Source organism: Drosophila nasuta, chromosome 3, assembly GCF_023558535.2.
Source record: "Drosophila nasuta strain 15112-1781.00 chromosome 3, ASM2355853v1, whole genome shotgun sequence".
Lineage (NCBI taxonomy): Eukaryota > Metazoa > Arthropoda > Insecta > Diptera > Drosophilidae > Drosophila > Drosophila nasuta.
The window spans coordinates 48205572-48221245 of record NC_083457.1 but is presented as its reverse complement, the minus strand read 5'-3'; the positions used below and the strand labels follow the sequence as shown (position 1 = coordinate 48221245).

Below are 15674 nucleotides of genomic sequence, written 5' to 3'. Positions count from 1 at the left end.
GCAATCTTTAGCTGCTTAAATTTGACATGGAAACACTGAAACACATAAATTAATTAAGAGAAACAGAAACTCATATTCTATTAGCATTTCCCATATTGGTTGCAATATTCTGTTGATTATTAATTTATTTTTTTCTTCATTTCTTCATAAAGATCATTCCATAACTACACCACAAATAGAAGCACAACAATAACCCTTTTACAATCCTATTAGCATTGGTTTTCATTATTTTATTATCTATATTTTAATTAATTTATCTACCAATTTCTGTTATTAAATATTTGTACACTTTAATTGCATATGTCTGTACACTATTATCTTTTTATTCACTTAATAATCTACCACATATTTATGTAATTAGAGAACCACATAACTGCCAACTTAATTATCTGCATGTCCAGACAGACATCGTTAAATTAAGCCTGTTGTCATAAGTATGTACATATGTTTGACCCGCTTTAACCGCATGCAAATTGCAACTATTTGGGCATTGATTATGTTTTTTGCCAAACTTATTTGTACGAACATAAAAAACAACCGCCCCACAAATGCACATTTAAGCTGTCCACCCGCTCTGGACTGGCACAATTCAGGCAGGTGTCAGTCAGTCAGTCAGTCCGTCAGTAAGTCAGTCCTCCAGTCAGTCAGTCCTCCAGTCAGTCAGTAAGTCAGTCAGTCATTCGGGCAGAGGGAGCAACAGTCTGTTAGTTGGGCTTTCAGTCAGCCGGCGCCACAAATTGTCTGGCCAAAGAGTTTGCAGATTGCGCAAAGCCAAACACACAACACAAAAGCAGAGTGAAAAATGTTACGAATTTTTATTTTCGGTTTTTTGTTTTTCGGGTGCTGCGCAGCTGTGCATTTTGTTGCTTTTGGGTGTCAGTTTGAGACAATATGAAAAGCGTTTGAGCGAATGAGCATAATAAATGCATTTGCCCGAGCTCGATTGTAATTGCTTTGTCTGCGTGCAAACGCGTCGTATACGTGCGAGTAGTTTTGCTAGAAACGTAACGAAGCGAACAGGTGGCCAGTCTTTGCTACTCTTTGCTCGCGGCTAAGGTCAGCTGTGTCCATCAAATGTGGCATCGACATTTTGTTAGCTGGCCAGCGGATGCGAGTTTATTGTCATTTCAATCGAAATAACATTGAAAATGTTTTTTTTTTTTTATACGTTAATTAATGGCAACAACAACAGTAACAACAACGAATGTGATATTACTAACCCAGTGAACTAAAAAGTGATTCGAAAGGCTTGCAACACACACTCGAATGCAAGTTGCATGCAACAAAGCCAGTTTTTTTGTGCTTGCTGCATTTCCTGGTTGAGATAAGCTTTGGGCTGCATTTGTTATGATTTTACGGGTGTGTTTAGCGGGTCAAGTCAATTGACCAGGGACTGCAATGCAATGCACTGCGCTGCGAATTGTTGTGCAAATATTTTCATACTGAATTGCAAGTCTGATTAATAAACTGCTTGAGCCACTCGAACGGTTTTTGCTGACATTTCAAGTCGTTGTTCGATACTCCAGCTTAGACTGCGACTCTGACTCCACTCGAAATGCACTTGTCGCATGTCGACTGTGTCTCATATCTCTAGTTTGCTGTCAGTTGCGACGACATTCTAATGAGCATTCTATAATGAACCCCTCAAACGTTTCCCCTTTGCTGAGTGGAAGCACCTTGAATGTCGCATTTGCCTGTTCATGAACTTTTCGTAGCTCCAGTTCGAAGTTTTAAATATCAATACCAAAATGGTAGAACAGTTTTTTTGTTTAATGATTGTGACACTTGTTACTGCACATATTTTCTCAGCCTAAATTCGTTGTAATTGGTCTATGGAGATAACAAGAGTTGCGACTAATTTCCACGCCAAAATCGGAAAAAAAACTGAGGGAGAAAAACTGAATCACAATTAAATTGGCGAGTGTGAATTTCCGTTGCAACTGCCAAAAAGAGTTGAAAAAAAAGCTGTAAAACCAACAATAAAAATAAAAACAACAATTTGGCTGGCTGGTCAAGGTCGCTGCAGGCAAATGTAACACTGGCATAAATTATGCTTGCCATGCAGCAGCAGCAGCAGCGCAGTCAAGTGTTGCAAGAGAGCAACAACAGCAACAGCAACTAGTTGCTGCCATTAGTAACGGTGAATACGATGAACTAAAGGCACAAATTGCGGCGACAGAAGCAAAAGCAGAGGCAACTACCAACTACCGACTACCAACTGGCAATTACCTCTGGCAATAGTTGTATTGCAACTAAAACAACAGCAAGCGAGACAATCGCTGTGACATCGCGCTTTAAAGTTGCCAAAAATTAACGTTAGGCTTCATTGAGCACATTAAGCTCGACTTGCTGATGAGGTGTTATTCCCCTTAGGCAGGCTTTATCTGCGAGATTAAATAGTCAGGCTAAGGATTAAGATAAGTTCACTTCAAGTCTGCTATGAACTGAGTTCAATAGTGCATAGATCAAACTCAACAAGAATTGCTAAAGCAAAAGACCAACAAACACTGCGCAACAAACAAGAAGTCTAGAAAAAGCATTGTCGAGTATGAGAATTGTATTTATTTAAATAAATAGAGAAATTTTAAGAAATGTACATGATTGTAAGATACGCGCTATTCATATTTAAAAGAAAAACTTAATAATAGCATTATTAATATATATAGTACACTAGTATATACATATATAAATTATATATTCTATAGAAATACCAAAAAAAAATATTAAAAACAAAAAATTTAATTTTATAAGCATTTTATATAATTATGTACAATTGAAATACTAAAATATATCAAAATCGGAATATTAGGTGAAGTTTTTCAAATAAATGTACTAAAAAATGCCTAAAGTTATAATTGGTATAATATTAGTATATTAAATTTATCAAAAATGGTAAGAAAGTCACATTCGAGTGTGCTCGACTGAGATATGCTCGCTGCCCATTTTCAATAACATAAAAATAGTGCTGTAGTAATTTAAAAATATACCAAATTAAATTACAAAAATACTAAAAATATACCAAAGACTATTTTCGTTAAATTTATAGTATATTTGAGTATTTTAGCGGTATATGATTTTGGTATATTTTAATAAAAATACTTATCTGTTTTGCGTTTATTCACAATGGGTAACGGGTATCTTATAGTATAAAGTTTTCTTCGAAAAATTTGATATAACATTTCAAACTCTTTCTTTTAAAATCAATGACTTAAATGACTTCAACGCACTCATAACAAATACCAATATGTAATTCAATACATCTGAGCTCTTGTTGGCCAGTGTTAAAGCAATAATCAAACGCGGGGCAATTACAGCGTCTGCTGCAACTGCAACTTCAACTGCGGATGGAAGTGTTTCTCTCTCTCTTTGTGTCTCTCGTTCTCTCACTATCAAATACCCAATGCCGGCAGCGCGGATATGTTGTTACCGGCGGCGGTGTTGAAGCTACTGCGATTGCCAATGGCGGTGGCAGTGGCGGTGATGGTGGCGCTGGCGGTGGCGGATTGCAATGGCAAAAGATTGCATTGAAAATCGCGACAAACAATGAGAGCATCTGCAGCTGTTGGCACTGTCGAGTGGCAGCTGCTGTTGTTGCTGCTACTTGGGGCAACTGATGCAAGACGTTAAGTGTATAAAAGCCAAAGCTTGGTGTCATGGTGGCATCAGTTGCACGCTGCAAGTTGCAAGTCAACACATAAGGATTACCACCCACCAAATCAAAATGCTGAAACTGGTAAGCAAAGAGGATAACTACAGAAAAAGGACACTCCAGATAATCACTTGACATCCTTTCCAGTTGCTGTCGCTGCTGTTGTTGTGCACTTTGGCCGCTGCACGTCCTGGTTATCTGCATGGCCACCATCATCACTATCCGGAGTATCATGTGGAGCCGTTGCATGTGGCCAAAATTGTGCATTTGCCTGCCGCCGTGTCGCATCAGAGTTCAACGGTGGTGCACAGCGTGCCACATCACATCATCAAGCCCGTGGTGCTGCCAACTGTGGTGAAGACTGTGGTGCATCCACCAATCATTAAGGCCTACCATCCAGCACCCATTATCAAGGCTTATCATCCCTACGATCCGTATCATTTGCATCATCATCACGACTTCCATGACTATCATCATTATCATTAAACGAATTGGTTTGCCAAGGTTCATATGTCATTCGCTACTCCATTTATTACTCCCACCAACCAAACTGCACCAACCCCCAAAACACGATCTAAAGATTGCCTGCTGACTTGCTGTGTATGTATGTGTGTGTCCAAGAAATATGTGCAACATTTTTGTATAAATATCGAAATAATTTTAATAAAAAATTTGTAAAAGAAATTAAGTACAAAGTGGTTTTGTAATTTAAAGTTTTGTTCTTATAAAATTTTAAACTTTTATTAATAATAAGAAAGAAAAAACAGTCGAGTGTGCTCGACAATGAGATGCCCGCTCCCCATTTTTAATAAAATATACCACAAGAATACTAAAATATACCTAATGCTATATTCAGTATATCGGTGAAATACTATAAATTTTCCATAAAGGTCTAAATTTACCAGATTGTAAGTTCCGTAGTAAGTAGCCATTTTTCCAGATCCAAAGTTATAAAACCCCTCTACTCTTTGGGTAGCGGGTACAACAATTTTGTAAATGAAAATTACCACAAAATTAATTTTTTGTTATTGCCAATAAATATATGTCGCAGAAAATTGCTACAAAATGTTTTTCGATACAAATAGTTGTGGCTATGTCGCAGTTCGTTGCGCATACGCCCCGTAATCGATATCTTAGTAGACAACGACGACGAAGACAATGACGTCAAGCCAACATCAGCATAACAAGCCCATCAACATACACACGCCTCCTCTCTGAGTATTTATACAATACCTTGGCAATTGTTTTAACCGGAAAGACGGCGGCCTATAACTCATCTTGCGGCTTTGGTGACATAATTAGCAGGTAATCAGTCGAATTATCATATGATACGACATTTGCTTGTCTGCCACATTTCGCAAGCTTATGAGATTGTCGTACTAGATGCTGCCACCATGGTGACACGTTGTCCGCACGTATGTAAGTTTAGGTTAAGTATGTGTGTGTGTGTTGCCAATGAATGTGTGGCAACAAATGCAGTTTCAGTGTTATGCAAATGAGTGCATTAGCAAAACGAGTACAATGACTGCCACAAATGTAGTAGCTAAAGATAGCTTACTTACACACACTCACACAATGGACAAACATAACATAGGGACAACAGGAACTCAGCTTTAGTTCACATGCTCCGCATATAGGGACAGAGGTTGGATGCTCTTATGAAACCACGTCCTTCCACATTCAAGTTCGAATTGAATTTGAGCTCTTTGTATCATTTGCAATTTATACAAGCGTTTGCATAAGCGAATCTTTGTTGTTAAATCGTTAGACAATTATCCAAGACCGGTCATGAATCAATTGCCAATTGCGACGGCTGTCCGCCCCATAAGTCGAGGCAAATCAACACCGTTTAGTCAAATTGCGTTAATTAGACAGTTGGTTGGACTCTAAGCCGACAGCTTTGCAGCTTTTCTAGAGCTTTTCGAAGTAAAGCTGCAGCTCAAGCATTTTAAAGATTCAGCTCTTAATCACTTCCCAGTCTGATCAATTAAAAGCTAATCAAAATCAAACAAGCTTTGAACTTAACCCTGAATTATTGCTTTTTTTTTGGCTACAGCAAAGAGCGGTTATCGTGATGCCTTTGGGGCGGCGTCGGAGGGCAAATGGCCAAAGGCACGCTAATTGATAATGATTTTTGGTATCACAGAAGCAAGATGATGGAATTTCACATACTCTGCAGTTAATCAAATTGATGTATAAGTTGGCATACTCGGCATAAAATCACAGCTTGATAGCAATGTGTTGTGTTGACTCGATAACCAAGAAACAACAATGAATAACGTTTGCATATTCGATTTAAACTAGTAAGAAAGGTTAGAGTTGAGTGTGCTCGACTATGAGACACCCGCGATCCATTTTCAAACAAAGCAAAGCAAGGCGTTAATATTGTTTAAATATACCAAACTAATATATAGTATTATTGTTAAAAAATACCGAAATACCAAATATACCAAACTCTATATTTCATATGCTCATGTACTACATACATGAAAATATACCGAATTAATATGCCGCAAAATATACCAAAATTGATATTTCCTATGTCCAAATACTACATTCAAAATATAGCATAGAATATAAAATATACGGAATGTGCAACCTAAGCAAGTAAGTCTCGTTTTTCCATATACAATTATTTCTTAAATAATTTCTAAGTTATTTATTCAAATTACTACATTTTTACGAATAATCTTAAGTATTGTCATGTATGTTAAATATACCCTATAATCTTCTGATTAATGAAATGGGTAAGCTATGTTTATAGCGGCTCGTTAAATGTTTTAATTATGCTATCAAAATAGACGCGTGCACATCATAAACTATAAATAAAGCTATGAAATTTGGGTCGTGGCAAAAAGACAATACAAAATTTATAGTAGAGGGTATCTAGGTGTCAAAGGCATAAACAAACTTTGCATGATGTGCCACTGCGGCAGTATTGCACAAGACAATCTATGACAATTGGTCGACAAGCCGGCCACATTAATCAAGTGTTGGCAACAGCTTTGGCTTAATTTATGCGCGCCAAAAGTGCAAAGAGCAGACACCGAAGCTTTAGACATATATTTATTGAGATATACACATATATAATAATAATAATAAAAATAATAAACTTTGTCGAACGCTCGATTGGACAACGAAGGCGAAGGTGTGGAACGCATGCAACAATATCAAGCATACGCCGCGTTGCACGAATCGATAGCTGACAATATGGTTAGATGCATATAGAACCAGTTAATCATAGCGGCAAAGGTAAGTCAAGCGGCTTGTAGAACTTGTACGTAAGTTGAGAACCTGCCCCCGGAAGGGTTTAACGCCATCTGACTGAATGCATCAAGTGTCGCCTGTGTTGCTGCTTTCTGTGTTTGTTGCCGTGCCAATTGCAGAGGCGGTTGACACACACACACACATACACAAACACACATGACTGATGCACTGCAGCTGACCATTTAGAGCAAATTCCCAGCACAATTGTTTTCCGTATAAATAGGCCAGTGATCAATGCAATTCTATGTCAAATCGTTGCAAACCATCGACACAAAAACAACAAAATGTTCAAGCTTGTAAGTAATACTATACCTAATAACAAGTTAAGGACTTCGGTTAACTTTATTGCACACTTCGCAGTGCGTATTCGTTGCTCTTCTTAGCCTGGTGGCTGCTGCTCCTGCCCCAGCTCCTGTGCCTGCCCCAGCACCCGGTCTCATTGGTCCTGCTGTGATCGCCAGCCCCTGGGGCGCTCCCCTCGTTGCCGGCCCCATCCTGGCTGGACCTCGCATTGTGAGCGTTGTGCCTGCCCCCGTTTCGCATGTTGCCATCAGCCAAGTGCATCCAGCTCCAGTTGTTGTGAAGCATCTGTGGTAATCTACTGCGGCCATCTGAAGATTACAGACTCACCTACGCATACACGCAACATATACACGCTGAAACTCGTCCACACACACACACATATTCTTTTGCCTTTTTCTGCTTCAAATTTTCGGGTGCCCTGTTTATGGAACAAGACCAACAAAATCCACAAAAAAAAATGTTTAGATTCTACAATATTTGTATGCAATAAAATACCCTAAATGAATAATTCCTAAAGCGAGCCAATTGAATTCATTATCAACTACAGTTTGCAGCAATTACATTTACCGCGTATGCCCAAAAGTATGCAATAATTTTTGCACAGCGCCCTTCGACAATATAAGAGTGGCGTATAAGACTGCAGAGCGTTGATATCCTCGATATAAGTATAAGAGTGGCTTATAAGTCTGCGTATAAATTTGGATATCCTCATTAGAAAACTTATTTATGGAATGGTAAAATTTATTTCAACAAAAATCATAAATTTCTTATCACAAGCAAATAGCAAAGGTTCTGTTGTTTATCCTAATGATGCCCAGAGAAGCCTGCGAAGGGAGATGTGTGCAGCACAGACTTGACTAGAGGAGCAGAGTGCACCACAGGCAGAACTGGAGCGGCGTGGACAACTGGAGCAGCATGAACCACAGGAGCAGAGTGAACAGCGATAGCAGGAGCAGCATGGACCACAGGAGCAGAGTGAACAGCAATGGCAGGAGCAGCATGGACAACTGGAGCAGAATGAACAGCGATGGCAGGAGCAGCATGAACTGTGGTCTTCAGGACTGGAGCAACAACATGTTGGATGACTGGCTTGCTGTGCACCTGGGTGATGCTCTGATGGGACACGGCAGAAGGAGCGCTGTGCACCACGGTGCCCACCTTGGCGAGAACGGGCTGATGCACCACATGGTGGGTCTCGATGAGGCCAGCCGAAGCGGAGGCAACCAGCAGAGCGAAGATAGCAACCTGTATTTCAAATCAAATATTATACTTCAAGTTTGTTAAGACAAATCCCAAAAGTGAACTTACGAATTTGAACATATTGAAGCAAGTAGATTTCAATTGAAACTGATGATATTTTGTGGCTACGCAGCGGAGTTTATATAGAACTTGAAAAGGCAGTCACAATTTGGGAACTTATCAAGTTAAAGTCAAACTAAACACACACAAAACGCTGACCTTCAATGCGTCTCAGCATAACCCCCAATCAAAAGCAACTCAAAGCCAAACCCAACTCAAACGCAAACGCAGACGCAGCCGAACACGAATTCAACAAGTTTGTATGAGAGATCGTGTCTGTTATTATTGCCGATTGCTGCAACGAAGGCGCAACTTTTGCTACTGCGGCTGCGGCTGCTGTCTTATCAAACGGGCTTCAAGGTGGACGACCTGCCAGCTGCTGTTATCGACTCTTTTGAGCCCTTAACCAGCCAGCAGCCAACAGTTCCTATAAAAGCGTTTAGCGCAGAACCCAAAGGCATCAGTTCACATCGTCAGCTTCTCTACGCAGCACAACAGAACAACCACAAAAAACCCCAAACTCAACATGTTCAAATTCGTAAGTCAATTTGGAACTATGAATAACGGAATGGATATTTCATTTGTTATCTCTTCAACTGCAGGTTGCTATCGTCGCTCTCTTGATTGCCTCCGCTTCGGCTGGCCTCATCGAGACCCACCATGTGGTGCATGAGCCCGTTCTCGCCAAGGAGGGCACCGTGGTGCACAGCGCTCCTTCTGCCGTGTCTCACCAGAGCATCACCCAGGTGCACAGCAAGCCAGTCATCCAACATGTTGTTGCTCCCGTCCTGAAGACCACAGTTCATGCTGCTCCTGCCATCGCTGTTCATTCTGCTCCAGTTGTCCACACTTCGGTTGTCCACGCTGCTCCCGTGGTTCACGCTGCTCCAGTTGTCCACGCCGCTCCAGCTGTTGTGCCTGTTGTGCACTCTGCTCCTCTGGTCAAGTCTGTGCTGCACACAGCTCCTTTGGCCTACACTCTGCATCATTAAATTAGCGCCAATTTGAATTTGTTTTGTTATACTCGAAAATAAAAGCATATAAAAGTATTATTGAATCATAAACTTGTTGGTCTTCTATTTTATAATGTTCGCGGTGGTTTAAAGAGGTTGCTTAAACAGTTGCTTAAGCTACACTTTACTAAATACATTCAATCTAAAACACATATTTTAGGTTTAATAAACAAAAATAATATTTCTTGTCAATTTTGAAGCACTATTACTAAAGATTGATTGAATTGAAATTGATTAAAATAATTAAAATAATTTCAAACATTTCTTACTACGACAGAATAATTGACAACAAATAAAACTCTTGAAATAATTTAAAACAAATCTTTTTTATTAAAACAATAACAAACATAACCAACAACAATGCGTATATAACAATGCTTTCAACATGTTCCGCAACTGGGACTTAACCGAGACATCAACAAAGTCCGCATTGCACTCTGATTGCTCTCATATGCAAACTGATTCGCTGGACAAGCCACTAAAACTGCATTAGCACTAGAGAGCACTAAGCTCTCGCCGATTGGTAGAATTGCCAGCAGACAGGCGATTAAAGCCAGAGAATACAGCAGCTGTTGAAAGAGTGAACAAAATATATAAAATATTAAAAATACTCAGTACTAAGTGGCAAGTGCTTTGCTTACTGCTCGTGGCATGTTGTTTGGTTGGCTTGAATTGGATTTAGTCTTAGTTTGAATTGGCAACAACCAAACTCCAGTAAGAACTCATAACATATACAGACTTTTGGCACGTTTATATACCGAAAAAATAGTTGACAAATGACCAAATTTTGCACCAATTGTGTTGACAATAAAATATCAAATATCGATTATCAAAGTGACAACTAATGACAACAACTGCAATTCGCTTTGGTGGATTAACTGAAGGCCTATCAAGGCAACTAGGTCTCTAGGTGAAAGGGTAATTACCCGCAAAGTTTTGTCGAGTTCTGTTTAATTTCTAGAAAAGACTGGACACTCGAATAACTTCCACTTTCATTGTATAAATATACCTGAAAACAACAGACAAATTTTACTTGCAGTTAGCACAACATAAAGTTAGGATTTACATCCCACAGCTACTGCAGATGTCACGACGTCCACGCTTTGTGCTGTTGTCATTGTTTCTTCGGCGTATTTCATTTTTCGAAAAATATTTTCAATGATGTTTATCTTAAGTACGTGTAACTGTCACGCCGCTAAGACTCAACTGCTCTCTTCTCACTCCTTCCCCCTTAGATCCAATGAAAGAAAAATAAAATTATAAGATCTTGTCAAAAAATTGTGGGTTAAGTACGCGTGGGGCTTGTCCATGTCCATGGTTTAACCTTGACATAGGGCCTGAGACTCAGAGCCCCTTAAGTGAGCACTTAACGGCGACGGCAGCTGCACTCGGTACGAGTAGCAGAGTTTTTTTTCCTTTTGGGTTTTGTTTTTATGGCTCCATCCACATACGTCTGGACTGTTTGTCTGCTCGGCCATGAATCACACACTCACACACACACACACACCACAACAATCATCAACTGGATCTGACCAAGTTAATGCTGTCCACCGTCGACTGTCGATGTTGCAATTTTGCCTCAATTTGAATGCTGCAGCTACAATTGCAATATGTATAATTTATTTCGTATTGTTTGTGCCTGTCCCACTTGATGAACGAATGAATCAACTCAACGCAAAAGCAACGCAACATAATAAAGGGAAGGGCAAAGGCAGAGCCAAGCGCATCTTTTTAGCTGAGTTCTGAAATTATGTTAATTGGGTCAACAGCTGCTTAAAGCGAGCAGCAAGCAAAATATTTGCTAACTGCTGCCAAGTTAGTGTTTTACCATTGCAATTGCTGTGGTAATTTAGGTAATTAGTGGACTTTATGATGAGGTTATTTGCGCAGAAAATAAATTTGCTCTTCATTTTGTTATACACAAAGGGAAACAAGTCTAGATTGAAGACTAGATTGCAAATCTTGATCTGAGATTCTTTAAAAGAAAATTTTCAAAAAAGAATTTAAGTTAAATTTGCATTTTTAAATTCAGCAAGTAAGAAATCTACAGTCGAGAATGTCGAGTATATTGATGTAGTACTACATTCAAAATATACCAGATTGTGAGATACCCGCTAAAAGCAAAACAGTGCAGTATTATTCTTAATATATACCAAATTAATGTGCCGAAAATACTAAAAATATACCGAATGCTATATTTGGTATAATGATATGCCATAGAAATATTTTAAAAAATATTTTTTTTTAGCAGAACTGAGAATTATTTGCTCTATTTTTCTACCTCTTTACAAAACATTATAAATTACTTTAGATGCTTGGCTTTAAATCTTAAACTTAATTTGCTTTTCATTTTATTGAACATTATACTCTTAACTTCAGCAAAGTAACTCTTATATCTCGAGAATTTTATTTATATATTTACTATTTTACTATAAAATGAAATATGTTCTTTGCAAAGTATTCTAAGCTACATCCTGAATGTATTATTTATTTTGTGGTACATTATATTTACAACTTCAGCTGATCAACTTATTTTACATCTTAAGAATTGCATTTATTAATTTACTATATTCTAGTATTCAGTAGAAAAGAATTTAATTTATTTATTTAATATATTATATTCGTTTATTTCATGTAAGCTGCTCTTTCATGAAAATCTCTTTGCAAAGCATTCTCTAAACTACTTAACAGCTTTACAGTTAAATATGAAATCATGTCTTTACGCAATGCCGAAATACTGTCATCAAGCAAATCATCTGTGTTGAGTTCCTAGTAAAAACTAAGCTGGTCTGAAGCACTGCGTTTCCCTTAGGCCATCAGCCAGTTTTCTGAGTACTAAATGAGCTTAGAAATTGTTGACATCTAATGTGTTAAATTTCGTAATACAGAACTCATTTAATTCTTATATCATGCCGAGAAGATCCAGGCAATTGATTAGCTAAAAGTTCTTGAAACGCAATATGTCTTGTTACGCGCCTCAACGTCATCGGGCGAATCACATAATTCAATTCAATTGCTGATGTAAGAAGTAGTAAAAGACGCAGCCACAGCCGCATCCTTGCACCACACACATAATGAAACTGTCAATGCGAAAAGAAGGCAACTCAATTAGGTTGAAGCGTCTGTGGAAATGCCAGTGAAGATGGCATTTGTGGGCAAAGCGATAAAAACCCAAATGCCAGACAATCAATCGATGCAGCTGCGAAAGGATAACCGAATGACTTCCTACACACATTCTAATTCAAATACGAATACGAAGCTCACAATTTGCGTAAGCGAATGCACACAGCTAAGGCCAATTACTGGTGCCATTGTCGAGAGAGTTGACTGATTGCTTTGCTAGTGGGTGCTGAGCTTCAAATACACAATAAGTAAGTACTTAGCTTCCTATCAGTCACTGTATGAGTGTGTGTGTGTGTCTAAAGATACTTACAATGGCAAACCTAGGTCAGTTAATGAACTTCCCATTGGACTTTGATGGATATTAGAAGCTGCCGTCACACAGCAAAAACCGGTTTGCGGCTCAAGTTCAGCTCTCGAGTACTTCACGACAATACAAACCAGAATTTGAAGTTACCGAAAGATAAAAAAAAAGTGTCGAGCCATGCTCGTATAAAAGCGCTCAACCCATGGCCCAAACATCAACAGTTGCAATCAACGCACATCCAACAAACCAACCAACCAACCAACTCCACAAACATGTTCAAATTCGTAAGTGCAGTTGGATAAATCGTAGTTTATATGCGCATCCTTAATCTGCTCCTTTATCCCTTTCAGGTTGCTTTCTTCGCCTGCATTGCCGTTGCGGCCGCTGCTCCTGGTCTTCTCGCCGAGACTCACGCCATTGTCCAGCCTGCCGCTGTGCTCACCAAGACCGCCTATGTGGATACCTCGGCTTCCTCGGCCATCACCCACCAGAGCAATGTGAACCTGTTGCGTAAGGTGCCAGTGGTTCAGACCTATGCCGCCCCTGTTGTCCACGCTGCTCCCGTCGTCACTCCCGTTGTCCATGCTGCTCCAGTTGTTGCTCCTGTAGTTCACGCTGCTCCCGTTGTGAGCACTTATGCGGCTGCTCCTCTGGTCCACTCTGTGCCCGTCGTGCACTCTGCTCCTCTGGTCAAGACTGTCGTCAGCCCAGTTGCCTACACCGCTTACCACAAGTAAAGCGTAAAACTAATCGAAAACCTTGAGCCATAAACTGTGTCAATAAACGTGTATATAGAAAATCGATTTCAAAAAGAAAATCTTTGTTTATAACAACTACGCAGCAGCTGATTTTTTCCAGGAACTGTAACTAATAATAGCAATTTCACATCCTGTATACAATTATGTGACAATACTATAGTTAATATATCACATATCCATCAAATCCGACAGGCCTTCTACTACAGACCGCGCTGACATTCAGTTGTCTTTTGCTTGCTTTGTTTTCTAGTTTTCTTTCAGCCAAATTGTAAAGAATACGAGAATATAGAAAAATGTACAAAACTGGTGGCCATAGAAATTTAGTAAAGTACGAGGTCAAATGCTTTGCAACTGAATGGAATTCTAGGAAATTCATGATTAGAATGAATAGCAAAGGAGAATAGAAAAATGTTCATAATAAATACAAAGAAAAGTTCCACGCGATAAATAAGAAAAATAACAGATCTACTTATGTAGAATAAATACACAGAAAAAATGCTAAATTATATGTTAATTATGAACTAAGGAAATGTTTATAAATATAATTTATATAACTTAACTAAAGGCTAGTCGATATATCTTATCGGTATTGGTTGGCATTAGCAGGTCGATAGGTGCTAAGCTTTTGGTATCGTAAGTAGTTGGTAGTTAATAGATCATCAGTCGTAAGAAGAGCAACAGTAAAAGTAAAAAAAGTAGCGTCTGCAGGAAGCAGATTTATTTACGCTTAATCAAACTGTACTATTGCACATATTATCAAATATTCATATTATATTATTTATATAACCAACATTACATTTGGGAGGCAAACCGTGATATAAACATAGTCAATATTACATTTATAAATAATTAGAATTCATTTTAGGCATATTAGAACGTTTACTTATAAAAAGCAACGATATATTTCTGGGATAACGAGCTCCAATTCGCGTACAGAAAAACTTTAACTGAGCGTGTTTATAAACCTTACCAACAATTATTGTATTGTTTTGGAAGTGTTCTCAAAACTTATTAAATTTATAATAGAAAAAAAAATATTAAAATTGATGGAAATTCTTAAGAAGGAGATACGTTAAAACGTGGAATTTTTGTATCATCCGCCCTGACTTGGCACCCAATGATTTCTTTTTATTCCCGCACATCAAGGAAAAAAGGCGTGGTCAACGCTCTTCGATGCCAGAAGATGCTGTTAAAGCGTTAAAAAACCATGTTTTGGAGGTGCCTCAATTAGAGTGGAAAAAGTGCTTCGACAATTGGTATGAGTGCATTCAAATGTATATAAATCTTGCTAGAGAATACTGTGAAAAACAATAAATCCATTTTTTATGATTAATATTCGCATTTTCATTATTAGGCCAGAAATATAAATAACAACCCTCGGAAAATAACATTTTGTTTTGGTAATCTTAATAACCTGCCATAAAAAAGACAATTTTTTTCAATAAAGTACATTTCACCGAGACTAAAATTAGTTATTCAACCAAGGCCAAATTAAATTGTAGCGGACTACAGATCGTATACGCAATACAACGGGGATATACATAAGACCATACATTTATGTATGTATATACAACTGAAAATATAACTTAAACACTAATATAATATAATATTATATTTTATGAATATTCAATATATGCTGCTCTTGTTGATTCATATATTTATTTCTATGCACATGATGTTATGTGTAGTTAGTACTGTTCTAAAAGTATTTTAGCTTTAAAACTTTTGCGCATTAGGAACATTCCCAAATATTCCTAACTACAATGCATGATGATGTCCATTATACGATTTGAAATTAATATGTACTTCACTTTCTGATAATATGTAATCCCAATTCACACCGAGTAAAGTTTATACAAAGTACCTAACCGACACACGCTCTTAGTTATGAGCAACATTTCGTCTGCTAAACTATTTGCAAAATATAAGAGACTAAGTGCTTAGATCAACATTCGTTT

General features: G+C 38.3%; 5 protein-coding genes across 5 annotated transcripts; 4 read left to right on the top strand and 1 right to left on the bottom strand.

Annotated features, from left to right (window-relative positions):
• The first annotated feature begins 3654 nt into the window (after positions 1-3654).
• On the top strand, positions 3655-4305 carry LOC132790472 (histidine-rich glycoprotein). Its single transcript, XM_060799004.1, has 2 exons — positions 3655-3733; positions 3797-4305. Exons 1-2 carry the CDS (start codon positions 3722-3724, stop codon positions 4133-4135), a joined length of 351 nt encoding a protein of 116 aa, XP_060654987.1. The 5' UTR covers positions 3655-3721; the 3' UTR covers positions 4136-4305.
• A 2800-nt stretch (positions 4306-7105) lies between these two features.
• On the top strand, positions 7106-7735 carry LOC132790480 (neuropeptide-like 3). The gene is made up of 2 exons (XM_060799012.1): positions 7106-7212; positions 7277-7735. The coding sequence occupies exons 1-2, from the start codon at positions 7201-7203 to the stop codon at positions 7511-7513; spliced, it is 249 nt and encodes an 82-aa protein (XP_060654995.1). The 5' UTR covers positions 7106-7200; the 3' UTR covers positions 7514-7735.
• A 202-nt stretch (positions 7736-7937) lies between these two features.
• On the bottom strand, positions 7938-8565 carry LOC132790474 (larval cuticle protein F1-like). Its single transcript, XM_060799005.1, has 2 exons — positions 8528-8565; positions 7938-8464 (listed from the first exon to the last, which is right to left on the bottom strand). Exons 1-2 carry the CDS (start codon positions 8537-8539, stop codon positions 8024-8026), a joined length of 453 nt encoding a protein of 150 aa, XP_060654988.1. The 5' UTR covers positions 8540-8565; the 3' UTR covers positions 7938-8023.
• LOC132790476 (larval cuticle protein F1-like) lies at positions 8511-9553 on the top strand. Its single transcript, XM_060799007.1, has 2 exons — positions 8511-9056; positions 9121-9553. The coding sequence occupies exons 1-2, from the start codon at positions 9045-9047 to the stop codon at positions 9508-9510; spliced, it is 402 nt and encodes a 133-aa protein (XP_060654990.1). The 5' UTR covers positions 8511-9044; the 3' UTR covers positions 9511-9553.
• Positions 9554-12761: 3208 nt separating this feature from the next.
• Positions 12762-13779, top strand: LOC132790471 (larval/pupal cuticle protein H1C). The gene is made up of 3 exons (XM_060799003.1): positions 12762-12902; positions 12979-13242; positions 13309-13779. Exons 2-3 carry the CDS (start codon positions 13009-13011, stop codon positions 13693-13695), a joined length of 621 nt encoding a protein of 206 aa, XP_060654986.1. The 5' UTR covers positions 12762-12902; positions 12979-13008; the 3' UTR covers positions 13696-13779.
• Positions 13780-15674: the final 1895 nt, after the last annotated feature.